We start from the raw sequence: 23,320 nt of genomic DNA, 5'->3' as shown, positions 1-23,320 counted from the left end.
GGGAACACTTTGTTAATAATGTAGATTCCATACTATTTTTTCAGTCCTCTTTTGAATTGTATGGTGCTGATTTTATGCTGACAGAAGATTACCAGCCCTGGTTGATAGAGATAAATTCTAGTCCAAGCATGGAAAGCAGTACAGCAATTACGTCGAGACTCTGTGCTAATGTAATGGAGGACACGATGAAAGGTGCAGTATTTGTCTGTTGTCCTGAATAAAGCAGTATCAGTGGATATTTGCCTTGTGTAAATCTTTTTAAAAAATTGTGGTTGTCAAAAAAAATAATGTTTGGCCCAAGGCTTCCAAAACGGTCATATATTCCGGACATTTGTATAATGTCCGGTAAAAGTCCAGCTGGGCAAAGCACGAAACGGTCATCTACTTTTTATTTTTCAAGGCTTTCTTAAGAGACGGTCATTTTAACATAATTCGCGATCTTTTTGACCCAACCTTTTGCCTTTAACAGCCACACATTTCCGGTCATTAAAGTGACATGATCATTAAGTACTATCAAAACAACCTCTGCTTTAATACCTTCTCATTTTAATCAAGGCTAATTAGTTGTCGAACAGCTGAAATTTACCTGTTCAGGTGACAGGTAAACTATTTTGAACCGGACATTGATCTGTCTATTCATAGTTATTTTCTTACATTTCACCGGTTTGCATCTAATTAATTTAGTCAAAAAGATTTAAATTATCAGAATTACATTTACAAATCAGATTTGATGAAAAAATTAAAGAGGTGAAAATGAAAAATCGTCATAACCACGTTGTTTGAACCAGAGACATGTTTCTGTTTGAACTAGTACATGTGTGCGCATGTGCATGTGCACAGGTGTGAAATTTAATTATGCATCCTAATTTCTTAAAAAAATGCTTAAATTGTCATTGATACCTTTATCTCACATTTATTTCGAATATTTTCTTGAAGAAATAACGTAGAATGAGCTACTTACACTCATTCATGCTTTGCAATGACACGGAATTTACGTATCCGTCTCTGGTCCATGTTTTACCATTGTCAAGATAACATCCGGTTTCAGATTTGAAAAACGAAAGTAAAGTTTTTGACAACGTTATTTTGCACAAATAAAGAGTCTAAGGCAAATATAAGTATGCTGATGTTGCACACTTCGGATGGTGCACTGCCAATTTAACAGTTTACGTCAGAACTTCGAATTTGAATCAAAGAAAGTTTAATATCGTTTTTTTTAAATATCAATCATTGGGATGGCAAACTCGGCAACTGATTACCATAATTGCCTTTTGTTTATTTAGTCTTAAGGGATTAAAATCGGGATAATATATAAAATGTCCGGCTGGCTAAAAATAATTTTGGAAGCCCTGGTTTGGCCTAATGCAATTAAAGAGAATTCTATTTGTCATAGGAAAACAGATTTCAAGCTTTTTTGATCTGGAAACGAGGAGAAATATCTGAACTTTCCTGTCTGTTAAACAGTTATTAAACATTTCACATTTCAATTTGCTGGTATTAAATCAAGGTCTGCTCAGTTTATCTTTTCTTTGTTTAATAGATATACTTATTAACTTTACTAAATGATAAATACTAATATGCTTTGAAATTACTGAATAGGTCTGAGTTGACTGGAAGGGAAATGTTCGAACATTTATGAATTTACATATAGGATAAGGTCTTAAAAAATACTAATATCATGAGATGTTAACAAGTTCATATATTTCTTATTCTGATTAGATCTAAATTTCTATTTCATTTTTACATAAGGCTATGTCCACAGTTAATGCTTCAGTATTAATATTATATGTTCATAGATATAATTGCTATTTGTTATTGTTTGTTTGGCTAGATTTTAAGGATTTTTTGCTAAATAGTTTGTACTGTTTTCGAATCAGTGTTATGAAAAAGATTTAATATTCATATTATCAATGTAGATATTACCGAAAGCTTGTTACAGCTTGTAATTAATAGCATTTGATTTTGACAGGGGAGATAATTCAGTATTTATTTTATTTACAAAATGAGAAAAAGACACAGAACTTATCTTTGTTTTAACAACATTTTTATGAAAATATAAGCTTTTAAATGTATTAAAATTTGTTAGTTTGTTTGGTTTTTTTTTTGCTCTTGTTTTTATTTTATTTTTTAAGTTGGGTTTTTGTGCAAGGGAGGTAATTTTACATTACATGTTTTATGTTGTTGTATAATTAATGAGATGTTTATCAGATGTACAGTAAGTAACACTATGGCATGATGGGTAATGGTAGATATATGCTTCATATAACTTGTCTCTTGTCACTTATAATATTACCCTATTGTAGTATTTATTATCTTGTCACTGATATACTCCAGACGTATTGAACACATCTGTCTCTAGGATATAAAATATTCTTTATATAAAATATTCTTCATCGAAAGTTGGTTTACCAATAACAATTTTAAAATTTAAGGAGTTTAGTACCTGCTAAGCCCAACATTTTTCTTCAAATAACAAATTAAGAACCAAAAGGACAAAAAAAAATTAAAATTGAATTCTTTATTATTTTTAGTCTATCTGTTGTTTTACAGCTCAATATTGAGTATGTACTTAGTTTTAAAAACAACGATATAGTTATTTCATAGTACACCTAGCCAAAAAAAAACCAAACTTTCCACTTAATTGTCCTTTGTACATACTCAGATAGGTATGATGAAAGGAACTTTTGCCTGAGTTCCCTTTCTTTTACATAAAAAAAAAATGCTTTAGCTTTGCATGTGACATGCATGTTACGTTCATTTGTTGTCATTTTTTTTTATAGCACACCATTAGAATAAATGTATAAGTTTGTACACTATTTATTTGATACAAATCAGTGAAAAATAAATGAAATAAGATTTTCTATTAGCTTTTTATAGAAAAGGAAATCATATTATAAATGAAATTAAAACTTAGATTTCATTTGGTTACATTTGTCATTGGATTTACACCTCACATCAAATTCATATTTGTATATCTTCATAATATTTAGATACAACAGATCTTCACTTATTTATGTAACCATATTTTGTATATGTAGGTAAAATGTTTTTATAAAATTATTATTATTATGTCTCTTTACTCTTATTTATAATATATGTAAGTAGTTTTCTTATCCCAATTATTCAGTGTTATACCTTTTCATCACTTTTAACAATAATAACTTAAATGATCAAGTAAACCCATATGTTAAATGTGTGCTTTGACAGTGGTCCTCCTTTATTTTATTAAGAAATAATGTTTCACTTGAATTTTGAGATATCTGTACAGATATTTAAACTAAATATAACAAAATGTACTCTTTTTAGTAAATATTTATTACACCTTGGTGGAAGAATCTTTTTGGTTTATTATTTTATGGAGGCTTTTATGTTATAGTTTTGTTATGTTTCACATAGTATTTGTAGCAACAATTTTTAGGGGTTATATCTTGAGCTAAATGTTTTTGAACTGAAGTACAATAAATTTCTTAAAAATTTTTATTTTATAATTCTAATGCATTATGATGATGCCTGGTGTCATTTCCATGATTGATGGTCAGAGATATTGCACAATCACAGGGATGTTTTCATAACATTTCAAACATCTATTTTGATTATTTCACTGGTATTGCATAAGAATAGGAATAACATTACTGTGTTGGATGAGTTGCCCACATCAATTTCAGATTTGACAGTGGCATCTCTTCAAACAGTACTATTTAAATATTATTAAATTTTAGAATTCTCTGTACAAGAGTTCACTATGGACTTTTTGTTTACCATAGGGTTACAGATTTCACTGTACATGTATCAGAGTTTTGTACACTAAAATATGATACCAATATAGATGCCCTTGAAATTTTCTATTTTTCTGTTTTTTCCCCAAGTTTTCTTAGGAAATTCAAAGTTTACTCAAATTATCTTAATGATTTTATACTTACATTTAGTGTATTTTAAGCAATCCTATTGGAAATTTTGATATTCTGTATCTTTAGCAATCCCATTGGAAATTTTGAATCAGTAATTGACAGGAAGGCATTTTATTCTCACGTTGATAATTAATATTTTTATCTTTACAGTTGTGATTGATAGAAAGTTTGACAGGAATTGTGATATTGGGAGATTTGAATTGGCATATAAGCAGCCCCTGGTAACAGTGCCCCCATACATAGGGATGAGTCTGGCAGCAGAGGGACAAGCCATTAAGAAACCAAGCTTCATAAGGCGAAGCATACAGGACAGTAACCATGGTAATAATGAGTCTGCGTCCACCAATGCAAACTGTACTCCACGTAGACAGCCATCTAATGCTGTGACGTTTAGTAGACGTCCCCAGAGTGAAAATTTGGACCAGAGCAGTAACAAGCATGGGTCCAACTCTGCTCCTGTCAAACTTGGTAAGTCAGCAACTGAAAATCGTGTCAGTCAGTCTAAACAATCATCACAACAACAGACTAAACCTATTGTCAACAACACAGAAAAATCTTCCAGACCAGAGAAGTCATCCAGTTACACAATACGTTCCAGTAGCCACTCGGATGTTGTCAATGTCAAAGCAAAGGAACAGAATATACCTCCTTCCCCACCTGTGCCAAAACTGGAGAAGTCTGCGGCTATTCCAACTGCTAGCATTATGCATTATACTCCAACCAGAATGGTTTCTAATACGTCTTGTTCAACAACAAATTACTCCATTCCAAACTTAGGTGACAATAGGCCAAACCTTACCGTAAACAACGTTGAGTCTACAGACTTAAAGACAATCAAACCAGCATTATCGTCGAGTACAATCACATCTAAAGGTAACGCAGAAATAGATATGGTTTACAAACTGGCTGCTTTTCCTCCAAATAAGCCGCCAAGAACCAGAAAAAGGATACATCAACATCGTCCTTTAGGACATCAGATACGTAAACCAAAAGAAATATTTAAGAGGCCAGAGGTTATGATCACATTTCCCAAAGTTCCTTATGCTAGTGTTAATGTCAGTATCAAGGGTTTGTCTTCACCTAGATTGAAGTATTTCAATTTGAGGAGAGAAAGTGAAGATATATATCGATCTGACTTAACACCAGTATCAATACCCTAATTTCTTTTCAGAGTGAAAACTGTTTGATTCATGATACTATTGATTCAGGGAGTCATTTTGTTTGGATCCAGTTTTAGGCAAAAATCATTCAATGTAATATATTTCATTTTGGTGAAAAGGATAAGTGTTTATATAAACAGAAATTTTTCATTTGTATGATGAATGCTAAAACATTTGTTGTGTAAATTCAACATTTTAATGATTTATTCTTATATTGATACAATTCAGTCACTTTTTTATGTATTTGATCAGGAGTTACTGAAAAATGATTGATAGTTGACTGAATTCAAATACTTTATATATTTCTTATAATTTTACATTTATTATCGCAGACTTTTTTCTGTAGATTTTTTATGTTAATACAAAGCTTCAGACTATATAACAGTAGGATAAATTAATTAATAGTTTGGCTTTTCTACCATTTATAACAGGTTATTTAACCCTACAGTGCTAGAGTAGAATTCACTCCCCTGATTAGAGTTCACTCCCCTGTTAAGAGTTCACTCCCTTCATCATCTATTTTTCTTAACTATTCTTTTACATAACATCATCTAAGACATTATATCACCACTTTTGCTAGAAAACACTTTGGTGTCATATTACTGTTTGGAGTGCACTGACTTTGGTGTGGGAATGACACAAAATCCTTCCATCCCCAAGTTAACTTGATAGAATGGGTTTAAAAGGGATAAACCTTGGAATCAAAAATTTGAATTGAGATTTCAGTTATGGATAAATGTTAAGAAAAACATTGCTACCCATTTTACAGCTAAAATACTTGAACTTCGAGTGTGTATATAGTGCATAAAATTTGCTTGCTTGTTATTTGTAAAATGTAGAAACTAACTTGGTTTTAGGGGGCATTTTGTTTTTACATGTTCAATGATTTAATTGGCCAATGATGATTATGAAGGCTCTTTTAAAGGACATTTAACAAAAAGATGTTGAGTTTATGGTCCACCTAGTAAACAAGTAAACTTAACTTCATTGTCCTTTGTACACACTCAAATTTATATGCTGTGAAAAATAAAAAATGCCTATTGTGAGATTTCTTTGAATAACTATACAGAAAATTTCAGAAAATTTTAATGAACGCTACACTTTAAAGCCTTTTCATAGATATTTTAAAAAAATGAAAAAAGAGGGAAAGGTATAAAAGAAAAATTCGAAACTGAAATTTATAGAAGCAATTTTTTTTTTTCATCTTTAAATTTTAATCTGTTACTAAAATTACAACAAAAATGATATCCATCTCTAATGAAACTGGACAGATAACATATTTTCAATACAAAATATTATTATCAGAGTTTCTATTCATCTAAGTAAAATGTTCATTTTGAAACAAATTCCATCTAGCATTGTAGGGTTTTAACCAGAATTATATAACAACTTAAGAATATAATAACTAAGCAAAAATTGTTTTGACTTCTCAAAATATAATGAAGGAAAACAGAACTGGGCAAGAGTGGAAAATACAAGTGTGTTCATTGAAACACTATGTGATGAAAAGCCAAACAGGAAACAGAAGTTTGTATAATACATTTAAATTAGACATTATGTACTGACTTTGATGTCAAGAATTGTTTATTTGAAGGCAAACGTCGACGTAAGAAAGGACAGTCATCGGGGAGCAGTTACTATACATTTCAGCAGTTTCCACGTCATCCAATCAAATTACATCTAACGAAAGCTTATATCCCAAAACTTCCAGTCATTAAGGTCCATATTGTTAACCACGGTAGTCCAAGTGTTGAGTTTTAATGGTGAAGGTATAAATATTAACCTCTGGTATACTGACTTTTGGCTTATGACCACGTTTACACACCCAAGTGGCACTTTATATAGTCAATATAAATATATCGCATGTGGTGTAGGTTTATGGCACATTTCTGGCATGTTATCATCACAACATTTCTCAGCTAATATTAATATTGTGGAATTGCATGGTGGTATATTTTTAGAGGTCGGTGCATGCTTTATTTCTGCATTGAGGTGATGGTGCTTGCTAGTTAGCGATCAATTATTGTCATTCCAATCTTTGTTTCTTCTGTTGTTTTTTCTTATTTTCTTTCATTTCATGTCTTTTTCTCATCATCTGTATTTGCTTCTAAAAGGTCACTTATAATTTTGAGCTCCTTTAATAAAGCACTTATTTTCATTTTGTGCAATTAAATTGACTTACCATGAGAAAAAAGCTGCAAATATTTACCATATTAACTTAATTCATGTGCATGTAATACCCTCATAAGAACATCAAAAGCATATAAAGCTAATACAATTATCAGTTTAATGAACAATTTTCTTAAATTAGAAATTCATACATCCTTTGGTAAATGCATGTACTTTTACCAATTAATTTTACAAAGGACCTTTAGTTAGTTTGGAACAGTTGTCCATTTGTTCTCTGTGCCTCTTTAAGAATTTAAAGGACTATCAGTTATTTCATTATTTAGACTCCCAAATGATAACAATGTTTAGCCATTAGTTGAATATCCATTGTTTTGGACATTGTTAACCAATCAACCATTTTAGATACTTTTTAAAATATTACCCAGAGTGCTCTAAATTCTGAAGTTGTGACTTGGTAAGATGTTACATGTGGTACATTTTATATAAATGTCTGTAAATCTTTAATGTTGTCTGTCATTTCTATATCAGTTGTATTATTACATGACAAGTATTTGAATTGTCCCTATAGGAATATTGGATGTATAGTTTCTTAGTGCTTTTTTATATTTATTGGTCCATGGTCTGCATATCCTTCTACTTCTGATTCTTCGTCTGTTCTGTAAGTAAACCTTTTTTCTGTCATGTTAAGGAGATAAGAATCTCTGACTTAGGCCTTGGTGAATAACAATAACAGTTTTCACACTGCTCACAAACAAACATTTTACCTTGTTAAAAGACAACATATAAATCTTCAACTTGGAAACACATTTGGTTGATATACATATTTATGCATGTTCTTTGCAACATTTCTTTGCCTAGTGATTTATAAGCTAGTAGATTTTAGCAAAGTTATAGATGACCTTGGTGAAGGGTATTTAGACTCTGAAGGGAAAAATACCTGTTCAAAGAACTATACCTTTAGCTTGATGTAACCTTTGACCTTTTAAACTTTTAACCTTTATCTCATTGTAACATTCTTGTCTTATTAACCAGAGGAAAAGCTGCCAGTTTTGTTGTTTTATGCCTCAGACAAGTTTTTTACTGCAAAAAAAAAAAATTTCATTCTTTTTGTTTCCAAATTCCTTTTAATTCAAATTTAAAATGATTGACTTCTTTGGAGATGCCTCCAAATTGATTTTTTTTCCAAAGCTTCAACATTTTTCATACTGACGAATTTATTAGTTAATAAGCAGTTATATAACAACTCTGAAGCAAATCTAATTATTGCTTTCACCTTTTAGCTTGAAAAGAACACCAATATTTGAATTTAGATTTGCAAGAAAATTGGTTAACACATGTATGGTGTACACAATAAGTAATTTTATCTACATTGTACTTCCAACTGGATGAATTTCCCATCATTCAAAATTTGGCTATTCTTTTATCATCTTAGAATCTAAACACATTATGACTTGAAAAAATGAATGAGAGTTATAATTACATCTATACACAAATATTGGTGTTCATTTTATTAACATCTATATATGCATTATTTGTATTAACCTTTAAACCAACATTTCCATTTTCAGTGTTTCTAACTGTATATTGTTTGTTGTTGTCTGCCTATATACACTCTACATCAATGCAACTACATGTAGTACTTAAATATTTGGTATTCAAAATGATAAGTATAAACAGCAAATGAAAACAAATATCAAGTAACATTTAAGTTCAGGGGCCTTTTTGACTGAATGGTCAAGATCTGTGTTGGTATCCTGATTTAAGAATGCCTGACAACTGAAATTGTTCCTGTATATAGAAGAGTCCAGTGCATACAATATTTTAGTTCTTTTGTTTCAATACCAGATTTTTTTTTTAATTTTATAGTGTTTGTAATATACCTGAAACACTGTATTATTTCCAAAAAACATATATATATATATCAAGCCTGATGGGATAGTTTGGTGAGGGATACAAACTATATTGTTGATGCTCATAATGGGTTCCCCTTTTGGTATCTGTGTAAGATTGCTATGCATGATCCAAAGGTTCATTTTTCAAGGACCATGTTTTATGTTTGAATTTTTACTTGAACATATATACATGTATGTGCATATATTTTAAGGTTCACTCTTGAGTCCCGAGTCCCCATGTCAAAATTAATTGATATCTTGTCATCATTTTTGTCCCTACATTCTACTTTGAAGCTGTGGCTTTGTTTATTACTACACAGATGTCTGAGGTTAAATTTTATGATACTAGGACCTAAGAATGTTTCTGTTCTATTTTTCACCTGTTTTTCTCCCAGTTATACTGTAACCTGCACCAATCACCAAAAAAAACCACTATTCTCAAGGTAACAAACAAAGTTTTTATATTTTTTTTATTTTTAAAAGTTGATATTAATATGTGATTTAGCTTTATTTAATGTCCTAAATTAAATTTTGTTGGCATTGATTATAATCTGAAAGAAAATTAGATGTTAAAGTTATTTCCATATCTGTGCATATTAACATATTTTATTTCCACTCATCTCTTATTTATTTCCTTGATTTTGACAAAATTGACCTTTATTCATCATTCTGCTGTGGCACGATTATTACTAATTATAAATACTTTGTCAACATCAATTTTAACTTTAATACTTACTGATGATACTCCCATGAAAAGGGGGATTTGTTTTTTTAAATTGAAGGCTCACACATACTACATGATGTTTTAGATCAGTTTTATCAGCAAAAATTTTGAGGCTTAACATTAGAAGTTGTTAGTTTTCATTAAATATATATCATTCAAATGGTATGCACGCAAATGCTGGGAATAACTCAACAGTTTAAAAGAGAAAAATAGAAAATTTATTGTTTCTAGGTAACCATTGATTTTGAAAGTCTCAATAATTTGCACAGTTATCTAAATTTAATTGTGGGATTTTTTTCCCTTTATTTTTTCAATTCAAGCTTTTTTAACCAGTTAATAATACTTAACCCGAAGAAAATCATTTCCATGACAGAGTATCAATTTCATGTCATGTTCATTTCTTAAGCATTTTAAACACATTTTCTCTATTTTAACATTTTAACTAAGGTATCTGGACAAATTTAATAACTAAGGCCACATTTCTCATCCCCAACCAAGATGTTTTCTTTATCCAAAAAAAATAAAAAATTTCAGTTGGATTTTCTGTTTTTTTTTTTCTACAGTACACAAAATATAGCAATTGTTCAACAAATTTGTATAAGAAATCTAGGATTTTTGTATAATGGCTTAAAGGTTTAATTCATTTTCCAAAACATACATTTGTTTGCTATTTTGATTAAGTTTCAGATACCTTAGTGTTTGGTTGATATGTTCATTCCAATCTTGTCATAAGTTTTGTTTCTTCAGTGATTTGTTGGTATTTTGAAAAGGAACCTCTAGAGGAGACTTTTTTTCTATTAGTGTCTTTTTCTTCCATTTGTTTTTGTTTCTTAAACTTAAGATCTTTTCTCCCCAAGTTGGACAAAAAAAAATTGTAAGTACTTTATATAGTTTTAAATGATATTCATTATATTTTGACATCAATGATATGTTCAATTTGTATTATTAAGAATTATAGATATGAACGAGTGTTACTTGATATTTGTGTAATTAGGAAGTGAATTATTACATATTTCTATGAAAAAAAAAAGGATTATAATGCATGTAGGACTGTTTACTTTATCTACATTCTCTGATTAATACCAGCTTTGGAATTACATATTTCATACCCACAGAAAAAAAAAGAAAATTTTACTTTTTTTACAATGCTTTGAAGAAAAGAAGAACACTTATATATATGTATGCAAAGAAAAAAGAAATGCTTACATGTATTTAACAACTAAGGATACAGGCAAGCTTACACTAAACTGAACAAGGCTATAGGTTGATTATGTTAAATTTGGCCATATTTGATTGAATTATGTTTGGTACAAATAGCCTTTTTAACCAACTTTTAAAGTCATGTTTGGAGGAATGATATACAGGTACTTCTCATTTAGCAAACCAGGGATGTAAAGTCCATTTATTTATTACTCCCAAAATTCTGTTACGGTACATTTTGTCAAAACTTTTTTAATCCTCCCTGTCTACCAACCAATTTGGTGGTCATAAGTGAAAGAAGGAAAAAAATTAAGTGCCAATCTGCCTAAGAATCAGGCAGTGGTGAAAACATGACAAGCAAAAACCCATTCAGCTTTACATTAATTTGAGTTCAGAATGTATAATGGTGCATGAGTATAACATTTGTTTCCTTTCACAGTTTTGGTAATTCAAGATATAATTTGGTTGAAATGCACTAGAAATCAACAATTAAGGGGAGATAACTCCATAATTTGCTATCATTCTAACCAAAATTTATCTAGATATATCTCGAATTACCATACACGCAGAAACGAAAGATCTAACATTTCTAACTCAGGATGAGGGTTCCTTCAAAATAGGTTGGTTAGGTTTTTTTTCGGCCATGTTTTGATTTCTTTTTAAATTGCCCGATTCTTACAAAGACTGGCACTTAAACAAAAACTATATGATGAATCAACAAAATTCTGTAAGTAGTGGCCTCATTTGTTAAATGACACTGTTATCCAAGTCAAAGTACCTACCTGTTTTTTTAAGTATATTTTTCAGAATTTTAACTACCTGCCCACCACATTTTTCATGGATTCCTCTGTGCCACCTTCTTGAAAATCCTGAATCCGCCATCAGCATTAAATATCCTCGAAAGGGAGATCTGTATTTCGTTAATAATATTTCAAATGACTTATCATTGTATAACCATCTTCCTTTGATTTCTATTTTAGATTCTTAAACTTTGGTCCAAGTTCTTCTATCTCTTATTTAACCATTGAATATTTAATCCAACTCATTCACTTGTTATACATACGCAAGATAAAAATCTGCACCAGAACCTCTTTTTGTCATTACAATTGATTTGCAGTAAAAGATATATTTGGTGAAGAATTTGCACTGTTTCTTATCCTCAAAATGGTCTAATAAAATTTCCACATTGATAGGTCTTTAGGTGTACAAGGGGTAGTGGCATGAACTTATGATTTGTTACCCACATTTCATCTTGGAAAAATTAAAGAAATTTTATCCGTAAAAGATGGAAGGAAGTGTGTTGATATCTTTCCTGGTAAAATATATATCTTGCGGTAGGATACCTGTGGTTTGAAGTTTTTGAATCCCATGTAAAAGATAGAGAATGGAGAAGGACAACAAGGCAATATTCATTTTATGGTACTTTAGGAGTGATGAATATTGTACTATGCATGAAAAATATTTAAAGAATCTGAAACTCTTAGAACCCTTATCGTATTCAAAGTATATGGTAAACTTCCGTTTATGAAAAGAAATTATTTGGTAAGGCTTGGTTCCTTTGGCATATTGTCACTGTATATCATCACCACCGGATATAGGTACCGTTGGCCTGGTTCTCTGTTCATTGTCTAAGAAAAACTTCGTTACTGTACGTATACCAACATATAGATACCCAGGTAGCTATACACTGGTATTTGTACAGTAATGTTGTTTTTCTTAGACAATGAACAGAGAACCAGCCCAATGGAAACTATATCCGGTGGTGATGATTCACAGTGATTGTATGCTTGACATTAAAGAATCTCTATAAGTTAAAGTATATACTAAACCTAGATGTCCTTCTCAATTTGTTGTTTTGCTTATGGGACTTCAAACCATGTGACTGCTGACAGTGAGTGTATAGCTTAGCCTGTATATTTATACACAAAATAAAGTGTGTTTAACATTGAAGTTCAGTCCTGTATTTTTTAAATTGTAACACAGTAACAGATATCTCAGCTCAAAATATAATACTAAAGTTTTAAGACTGTCAAGACATTTTTGCAAAAAGATAATAAAAAAAATAATCATATTTTATAAAACAAAATGATTAAATAATGAAAACAAATATATGAATCAGTTATCAGGCAAAACTAAGAATAGAAAAATTTAGAAAATGTGTTTAGAATTTTTTTTACTTTCTTGACAGTTTTAGAATTGATATATGATTGTCTAACCATTGATTGATTTAACCTTTGTGCCAGCAATAACTAACAGCATCATTTTCTCAACAGGTTTAAATCCCTTCATCGATGGTAGCTGGGCTAGGACATGTTCTCAATGTGGAGGTGGAATGAATTTACGTCTAGAAAACTATGATCCTAATTGTAAATGTCGGCAAGACAGTGTGTATTTTCCATCTTCAAAATCTCCTACTGGTAGTGTAAGAGGCTTTCATCCAAAGAGACCAAAAAGTAGCTACACTTCACGTCCAGCTAGTGGTAACTCAGTTAGCGGACGTGGGTCTGCTTCTAATCTTGCTATTACTTCTGCTCGTAATGATAAGACCTTATTGCGCTATACAGATGGAGGAATTCAGAGACCTAATTCACCACAGTTATATGTTGGTGGTAGTCCACTTCCAAAAATTGTAAGACGGTATATTGGTCGTCGAACTATGCCTTGTCATGAACTATCTTCTGGGTATCCTTCAACTTCATCTATATACATTGACACATCTCAGATTCGTAATCCATTATCCATTATATCACACGGTATAGGGAACAGATGATATAGGAAACCAGTATGAATGGTCTCCCTTTTCATGAACTGAAGGTTCACAAGTGAACCGATAATAAGTATGAACTGCACTTGTTTTGAAATGAAGGTTCACAAGTGAATTGTGTTTTTTCTTATGTGATAAGTCATTGCTAGTCACAGATTTTTTCTCATAAAAGTTTTTTTTAAATGTAATAAGAACAGTTAAACAAATGTTTGTTTATATGATTTAAGCAAGTTCAATTTTGAAAGAGTGCTTTATTGCCTTCTTTTATAAACGGAAAGTTTTGTACAGATCTAATCAACTTTAAGAACTGTTTTAACATGTTTTCAAAGAAATAATTTGTTTCTTAAGTTAAGTAGGAATAGCCCTATAAGTGTATACATTTTGTATCTAATTGATCCCAGCTATCATGTTTCTGTAACTATGCGATCAGTGTTTGAAAGAAAAGATGAAGGATTTTTGTATTCAATTTTGTAATATCTTTGTATGGCATTGAAGATTTAAAATATAATTTTGTAATGGTATACGTTTCAGTGAGAATTCCAGAGAGATTTTTATTTTTGTCATAAAATGTCTGTGATTTAAGTTACCTCAGGCTAAGATGATCTCAGAAAACTGTATTGTGCCAAGAAATAAAATTGAGATCCATATTGCTTTCCATTGGTTCTGATTGTTTCTCTTCTCCTGCTTTTATGTCGTCTTACACAAAGAAGGGATGGATTTAGGGTGTTTGGCATACTAGCAAAAATTTGGAAGTTGGAAATTTATGAACCTTTTTTAAAATACAAAAAAAAAATGATAAATTAGTAACGTGCCTTCATATGTTTATCAAACATTTTTATGCCTCTTTAATTTAGATTTGCAGAATGAAATTTTTTTCCTATCAAAACTTCAAAGAAATTATGAGGTCTATGTTTATTCCATGTTTTAAAGTTGTTTAGACCAATTAAAAAGTGCTTTGTTAATTTCATATTTAAGATATATTGAAATATTTCAAAAAAAATGTTTATATTATCCTCGCTTACTTATAACTGGCCATATCTGCATTTATTATTAAAAGGGTCAATTTTAACAATGTTCATATCAAGAAAAAAATATGTGAAGGACATTTTATGACCCATATATCAATATGTTATGATTTGTGCCAAACATTTTTTCTGCTCATTGTTTTATTTGTTGTAGAGGTTCCTTTTGATATGTTTATCTATACACTGTAACTATTATATATCTAATTGTTGAAAACCTTAGCTTGTGTTGTTGGGCTGCTGTCTCTTTGATGGATATCCTCCTTTTATTCAATATAAGATATATCTCAACAGGTTAAATAAATTTGTAGGAATTTATCACCATGTTTACAATATTTGGACTCTGCAGCAAATAAAGACCAACAAGTCAAGAGGGCAAATTTCTTCCACATGTTTTTGTTCTCGAAGAATTCATTTGCCAGTAGTATAATGAAAACTAAAAGAAATTAACTTAGGTCAGTGACTTGCTTTTTCCAGTTACAAACTGTCTCCTGGCAGTACCGGTACCTAAAAATCAGAATTTTATTAGGAAATTTTCACTAGATCCCATCATTACTTGATGGTAAATTTCGATTGACAAAAAATGTGTATGTCAGGAAGTTTCTATAGCAGGTAAGTTTTTCGTCAGGCCCTCACAAATAAAACTTGACTGCAATATTTATCAAAGATCGGATAAATGTTAAATCCTAAAATAATTTTAGTAAGGAAAGTAAATTTTGTTCACCATTTTACCTTGACTGTTTAATTAAATTTCTGGTACCTGTATTGAAACTTTTACCCAAAATTTTAAACATAAAACATATATGATGTCAGTGTTTAAGAAGTTGCCTTTTCAATTGTGTCTTATTTTATTTTACAAATATTATTTTAAATTCCAAGCTACCTGCTGTTATGGAGCAGATAGCCATTTAATGGAAGAATGCTCAGATGTTCAAAACACTTACTCTTATGGAGATATATCTTTGGGTTATTTTACTAAAAAATATGATTGTTTTTGGTATTGTACTATGCTTCAATGATAAAGCATGCCACTGTGTGTGATGAAAATTATACAAACTTGGTATTTGGTGTAGGATCATATTTAATGAATTGATCACTATGACCTATATTTCATGCATCACTGACTTTAAACTCATGTTTAGAACCATTGATGTTAGGTCTTAATATTAGAATATGACAATGGTTTTCTTGTTACTGTGGCATTGAAATTTTATTTTTACTGTTTATTTGTTATCTGCTTTGTTCAGTTTTATTATCACTGTGTGATTTTGTTACATGTTTTTACTGTCCGCATTCCTACTTTTCATAAGATGTGAGTTGACTCCCCGAAAAAAATCAAGAGATACCAAGGGTGGAAGGAATGCACCATGCATAGTTTCTATGGGGAAATCAGTACTTTAGGCATGTGATGAAAAATGTATCAAAAAGCCTTTCAGAAGTTACATAAAATTAAGTAAATAAAGTTTAAAAAAATTAAATGTAAAAAAATAGCTATTCAAACCATTTTAAAATCTCTACTAAGATGGGAAATAACTCTTTTGAAACTTTTTATATGAAATGTGAAGTATGGAATAAATTTGTGGGGGGCACAACTAACTTTAATTTAATTGTATTCAGATAATTACTCCCAACTTGCAAGGTATTCACCTTTTTTTTTCCAATAAAATTCTGGTTTTTTTGCACTGTTATAAAAAAAAATCAATTCCTTTACTGTTGTTAAAGCATTATATTTTGTGATTTTTTTTTTTGCCATTACAACTGACAAAATATAAAAAAAAAACATCAGTATAAAGTTTTCCTATTTTTGGTCAGTTTTAACCAAAAATCAAAGCTTTGTTTTTTGAATTTTTTTCATTATTAGACACTGATTTTTAATTGCATTTTGAACTCTTTTGTGATAATTTGAGTGGTGCTATGTTTTGCTGCTGAATATTACAGAATTTTGTTGACTATACTATATTTAAAGTCACTGTATAAAATCCTACACACTTTTGAAATTTTCAATATTATTTCATATTTTAAACTTTATTGCTATGATAAATGATTTATTTTTATATTCCACGCTCAAAATTAGCACAGCCTGAACTGTTATTCGTTATAGAATACCTTTATCTTCAGTTTTAAATCTATATACCGGTATAGTCTTTCCCCACATTAAAAGTTGGATCAATAATGAATTACAATGGGATCACAATATCTTTTACATTCTTCATTTCACCTGTACCAGAACAATAACAAAAATACAGCTACAATTTACATTGCTTGTTATACTGTATGACTTTATTTATAGTGAAGCAAAGTTTCATTGAAATTGACTCCAACGGAGTAAATTATTGTGTTTTAACACAGGACCACTAAAAAAATTCGACTCCCAATTTAGGTGAGTTGGAGAAGATAGTCAACTGTACTTACATTCAAAATTAATCTATGTGAAGGAATATTCTGTATCCAAACCATTAATCTAAAGTGACCCCAGCTTGATTCTTACTGGCAATTAAACATCCATCGGGTATCCACTTCCCAACGTAAAGAAAATATATTAAATTTGAAAAAAGTATAGTCTACCATTAACCATATCTCTTAAAATTTTGCATTTTAGTTGTTTTGTAAGATTGAAAGGACTGAAGATTTAATAATATATGACATATATTTAGGTTTTCATAATACCTATAGTTTCTTAATGCACACAGGTTTGATTTATTACGAAAATTGTATCGCTTACATTTTATCATTTTGTCATCAATGAAGACAATCTATATATATTGACCCAAAAGGGAGGATTGTTATTCTTGCATTACTGCAGTTCTATACGCTGGATGGTAAACTTCTTCATATACACATCACTGAAAAATACCATTGAAAGTTCATTATCTTATTTCAGATTAAAGTTTGGGATTGCACTTTTTAACATCTCATCTAAATGGTAAAATTTGAATAATTGCCTATTGTTTTTAGTGATTGAAATATATTTTATAAAGCTTGATTTTATGTGGCTCAATAAAATATCTGACAACAGACATTAGTGGCAATCCAGGAGAACAGTTCAGGTAGTTAATCAGATAAAGCATAATGAACTTTTTCAATCATATTTTCAAAAGTGGTGTATCAAGCTGGTTATCATCTTTGCATTGGTGATTGTTAAAAAATCAAGATATTTGAGTTAGAAGTTTATTTAAAGGAATAATTCAGATATCTGTTTTAGAGATTGTGATCAAGTTTGTTGATTTGTCTGTCAGTAAAGAGTTTTTTGTGAATGATTCAATCAAAATAAAAGTGCTTAAATGTTATGGCTTTGGGAGTAATGCTGGCAGAAAACCGTTTTCAGTTTGTTACTTTTTAATTCTGATTTGTGGCATGCTTGTTTTATCTTTGTGGTAAGATTTCAGTATTGAATACTGAAACTTAAGTTACATAAATACATTTGTATTTATAAGTTAAAAGTTTTTCACTGTTGTGAAGGGTAGATGTGTAATCAAAGGAAAGAATACTTTCATAACACCTAATTAAGGTCAAAATTATACAATTTTTAGATTTTAATCAAACTTTTTAGATTTAATTTTCAATTTCCTTTTCATAAGGAGGTCTTCCTTTTTGTCTTTCATTTGACTTTTTTCTGGTGTCAGTGGATAATTAAAGAAAACAGAGTTGAACTATGTGTCTGTAAAGGGTAAGATGTACCAGCTGTTGAAGAAGGCAAAAGGGAACATTAAAAAAATACAGAAAATCTAATATTTGAATTCTGGCCTAGAGGTGTCAGTTAGTTTTTAAACAATTAAAAAAAAAACTATATAATTGTTGAGTTTATGATACTTTGTTTTAATTTTTTTTAAAGCACATGTGATAAAATCATATGTATTGTCATAAAATTGTTTAGAGAAGTTTTATTTATACATGTATATTATTTTAATAAATTGTTATGAGTTTGTAAATCTTGTTTTCTCTTTTTTTAAATGATTGATAGTTGTTTAATACAACTGTCTTCTATACATGTCAATTTTATAATTTCATTGCTGTTTGAAGGAAACTGTGCCTTTGGCAGGTATCTATCTTTATAACATACAGCTTCAAGTCAAGTGCACCTTTTTTGTGCTTCACAAAGCCGTGTTCAAAATCACCCTAAACCAGTGAAAGGGTACAGTGATCTATAGAAGACAACCAGCTACATCCACAAGTCAGCCACCAAGGTCCCTTTCTCATATTATCAAATAAATACCGTAAATTTAGAAATAATTGCTATGTTTTGATTAATGTTAAAAATGCAACAGCATCAGGTTCACAATGATAAAAACTCGCATTAAAAGTAGTAATTTTAGTTCATAAAATTTTTGCAATTGCATTAATTAGATTTTGCTGCAGAGGATTTTTGTCAACAACTGAAATTTTTAAAATCTATTCATTGACTGTAAAATATCTGCAGCTGACCGGTTCTAAGACTATTTTGGACCCTAGTTATACATTCTATTTTTTTTCTATTGCTATTGAAGAACTTGTGAAATTGGTGAGTCATTAATTAATTTGTAATATGTTGCACACTGAATTCGAAATAAGAGTAAGTATATGTAAAGTCTGAAAGTGAAATAGATGTAAGCTAGTGGCCGTCTGTTCAGTTAAGAATTTTCAAAGCTGTCTTCTATCTTACACTTCGTATTGACTGTCTATTAAATTGAGAGCTTTGGCAAAGCTGTCTTCTTACACTTTGTATTGGATGTCTATTTAGTTGGGATTTTTATCAAAGCTGTTTTCTTACACTTCGTATTGGCTGTCTATTAAGTTGAGATTTTTGTCAAAGCTGTCTTCTTGCACTTCGTATTGGATGTGCATTTAGTTACGAGTTTTTCAAAGCTGTCTTCTTACACGTCGTATTGGCTGTCTACTAAGTTACGAGTTTGTTAATACTGTCTTCTTACACTTCGTATTGGCTGTCTATTAAGTTACGAGTTTGTCAAAACTGTCTTCTTACACTTCGTATTGGTTGTCTATTAAGTTATGTGTATGTCAATACTGTCTTCTTACACTTCGTATTGGCTGTCTATTAAGTTACGAGTTTGTCAAAGCTGTCTTCTTACACTTCTTATTGGCTGTCTATTAAGTTACGAGTTTGTCAAAACTGTCTTCTTACACTTTGTATTGGCTGTCTATTAAGTTACGAGTTTCTCAAAACTGTCTTCTCACAATTCGTATTGGCTGTCTTTTACGTTGACAGTTTTGTCAAAGCTTACACTTTGTATTGTCGGTCTATTAAGTTGAAAGATTTGCCAAAGCTGTTTGCTTACGCTTCCTGTTACTAGTAATTGGCTGTCTATTAAGTTAAGAGTTTGCCAAAGCTATGTTCTTACACTTTGCATTGGCTGTCATTTTTGTTGAGAGTTTGTCAAAGCTGTATATTCTTGCACTTCGAATTGGCTATCTATTAAGTTTAGAGTTTGTCATAGCTATCTTCTTACATAGATAAGTAGGGGGAAAACCAGAGCGTAAGCGTTGTGTAACGTACGTTTAATCCATTGATAAGATCAGTCTATTAAAACATTATTGTAACATCGACAAACTTAACTTATCCACGGTAATCTGTCACACAAATATAAAGGTCATCCAAAGTAAACATTCGAGATATTCGAAGTTAAAGAGTGAGATTGTTTTGACACAAAATTTAGATAATCGTAAATTACTATTGTAACGACAATCAAGAGTATATTTTAGACACATTATTCCATAAATTGTAGAATAAAGTAGCAAATTATTTTTTCTTGTGAACCCATGTTGTTTTCAGTTGGAGTCATTTCGTTTACTTTTGGTAAAAAATCTTCGAATTGTCGTATTTTCCAGAACTTGAAGTTTAATCGAAGTTTAACAGGTTGTGGACAACCCATCAAATGGGGAATAGTTCCCCAAATAAGTGATACTTTTCTAGTGTTAACAAAATTGTAATACACATTTTATACATAGCACAGATTCATGAAAAATGCAGCAAATTTTTTAACCAAAACAACCCTAACCTGATTTGCTGAGAAGTTAGTAGGCAATGAAAACCTTTTTTTCAAGCCTACTAACTTTTCTAAAACTCAAAAATAATAGTATTGTTCTTTGGAAAGAACGGTTGTTCCGTTTTTCTATAAATTTGTGCCATTTTAAGTAAAAAGACTCAGCTAATATAATTTTGTTTTAGCACTGTCAAATGTTTACTCAGTAAATGATTTTTAACTCATTCGGGGAATAAATCCTTCAGACTATCTGTCATACTTGGTCTTCGTTGATTTTTTTTGGTCATAAATCAGGCTGTTGTTTGTCGTTCGGATTGTTTCACATTTTGAATTATTATGTTAGGGTCTTTTGTGGCTGACTATACGGATTGGGTGTTGCAATAACAAGAATTAAGCTAGTTTTATTCTATGCGATATATTTAATATGATAATATATTGATTCTAACAATACAAATCTCAGTTTGGTGACTATGGTGATCGCATCTATCTTATTGAAGTTAAAATACAGGATATTACAGATGTAGTTGGTTTATCTTTCACATGCACCTTAACTTTGAACTAGAAGTTGACAGCAAATGTCAGTTGAGACAAAAATGACTACACTTCAGTTGTAGCATTGTGAATATTTTCGAAAACAGCTAGAAAAAGACATAATTGATATCTTTCCAGGATTTTTAAAATTATCGGAAAAAGAGAGATTACAATTACTTCTATCTTTATTTGATAATATGCAGCTTACTGCCGTTCTGTTCATTAAAAAGTCATGTGCACTGAGGAGAGTGGACACAACACCTGCATAAGTATCATTACAATTTTGTTTACTTTACCGGTATATATGATGTTTAATATTTTATAACTGTGTATATATTTGTATTGTATTGTTTATATGCCACCAACCCCTCGGGGTATAAATGTGCATTTCATTAATGAAATAAAAATTCTCTATTCTGTAAACCCCACCAGAACCTCATTTATAGTCCTCCTGGACCCGTACTGAAGAGTTGTTGCAAGGGTTCTGTAATTTGCACAGAATGTGGTGTCACCGAACGTTTACATTTGTTCCGCCCCCGGAAACTTTGTCATACACAATGCCATTATATCTGTTCCTGTTGGAATAAATATTTTATACCCTTTATTCCGTTAGGAACAAATATTCTATACCCTTTATTCCGTTAGGAACAAATACTGTAATATTTGTTCCAGTAGAAATAATATTCGGGAATATCTATATCACTTGTAACTGATATTATGAAGAAACTTCTGTTCCATGACACTCTCTCCACACGACACATCGAGATCAACGTCCCCATTCCAACTGGACATTGCTGCATATAAAAACGCAGAGAGAAGAAATACGAAATATCTCGAATTAGACATAAGCGGTCATCTCAGTACCAGAATCTATGACAAACGAGATGATTTTTATTTTGAAATTATCAATTTCCCTCACCTTAGTAGCAATATACCAACTTCACCTGCATATGGGATATACATGTCCCAACTCATTCGGTATTCAAGAGCTACTCAGACTGTATAAAACGTCACCAGTGTCTGAGCAGAAAGCTGATGAACCAGGGTTATGTCAAAGAACGTCTCGTTCTTTTTCTAAAAAAGTTCATTAGAAGATACCAAGACCTTAAATATTCCGTATCAACTTCACAAATAATACATGATGGTCGTGATGTTCCTTTGGCACCATCTTACGGTGTTTATATATCACAACTCGTTCGCTATGTCCGTGTCTGTTGTAACGTTTCGGATTTCAAAGAACGTAATCTATGCATGTATTACTGGTAAATTATGAAGGCAGGGATTTCGTTACCACAAATTACTTAAAACCTTTACTAAATTCTTCCATAGATATAAAGATTTGGTTTTTTGAAGTTTGGTTGTACCTGTAGAAAACTTATTTCAAACGGGATAACACATCCTCATTTTACGGAGATGTTGTTTACCGAGCCCGGAAATTTGGAAACGATCCGGGTAAACTTATCGATCCTTTAATATAGGATTAAACGCCTTTTTAAAGGAATTTATTGGTGTATAAACTCGACCAATTCACTCACAATCAAATAAAAGTCCGAAGGACTTTTATGATATGTTTGTGAGTGATTTGGTCCAGTTTATACACCAATAAATTCCTTTAAAAATGCGTTTAATCCTTATAATTCTTTAAAATCGGAGATAAGGAATTTATTTTTCCACACTCGTAACCTCTATCACACGTAAATTGTATATTTGTGTCATTGAATTGGCCTAGCGCATGAATATATTTGTTGGTTAACGCAAAAATATGTACTACTTGAAATTTGCAATCTGAAAAAAAAATAACAATTAAAACTCTTATTATCATTCAAATGAATGTTTTGTGTTATTATTCAATTTAACGATTAATGCGAAATGAAAATAAATGTTTTAACGTCGAGACAGATTTGTGTTATTATCGCCGCCATCTTGTTTACATTGGTTACAAAAAGAAGTTCGGTCAACGTCGTCTATCGAAAAATAAACAACGTCAAGAACAACTACCCGAAGTTCTCTC

General features: G+C 30.7%; 1 protein-coding gene across 4 annotated transcripts in view; it reads left to right on the top strand.

The window, feature by feature from the left end:
- Positions 1-18,729, top strand: part of LOC127719571 (tubulin glycylase 3C-like) — a 58,978-nt gene extending 40,249 nt beyond the window's left edge. For all 4 annotated transcript variants that reach the window (XM_052225816.1, XM_052225807.1, XM_052225801.1 and 1 more), the window contains 3 exons: positions 45-192; positions 4,059-4,781; positions 13,288-18,729. In XM_052225816.1, coding sequence (XP_052081776.1) covers positions 45-192; positions 4,059-4,781; positions 13,288-13,784 — 1,368 coding nt within the window. In that variant the 3' untranslated portion in view covers positions 13,785-18,729. The remainder of the gene's footprint in view (positions 1-44; positions 193-4,058; positions 4,782-13,287) is intronic.
- The last annotated feature ends 4,591 nt before the right edge of the window (positions 18,730-23,320 follow it).

The sequence above is a fragment of the Mytilus californianus genome, unplaced genomic scaffold (genome assembly GCF_021869535.1).
Source record: "Mytilus californianus isolate M0D057914Y unplaced genomic scaffold, xbMytCali1.0.p SCAF_1, whole genome shotgun sequence".
In the NCBI taxonomy this organism is placed as follows: domain Eukaryota; kingdom Metazoa; phylum Mollusca; class Bivalvia; order Mytilida; family Mytilidae; genus Mytilus; species Mytilus californianus.
The sequence above is the reverse complement of the archived record's forward strand: the minus strand, read 5'-3'. Positions and strand labels throughout refer to the sequence as shown.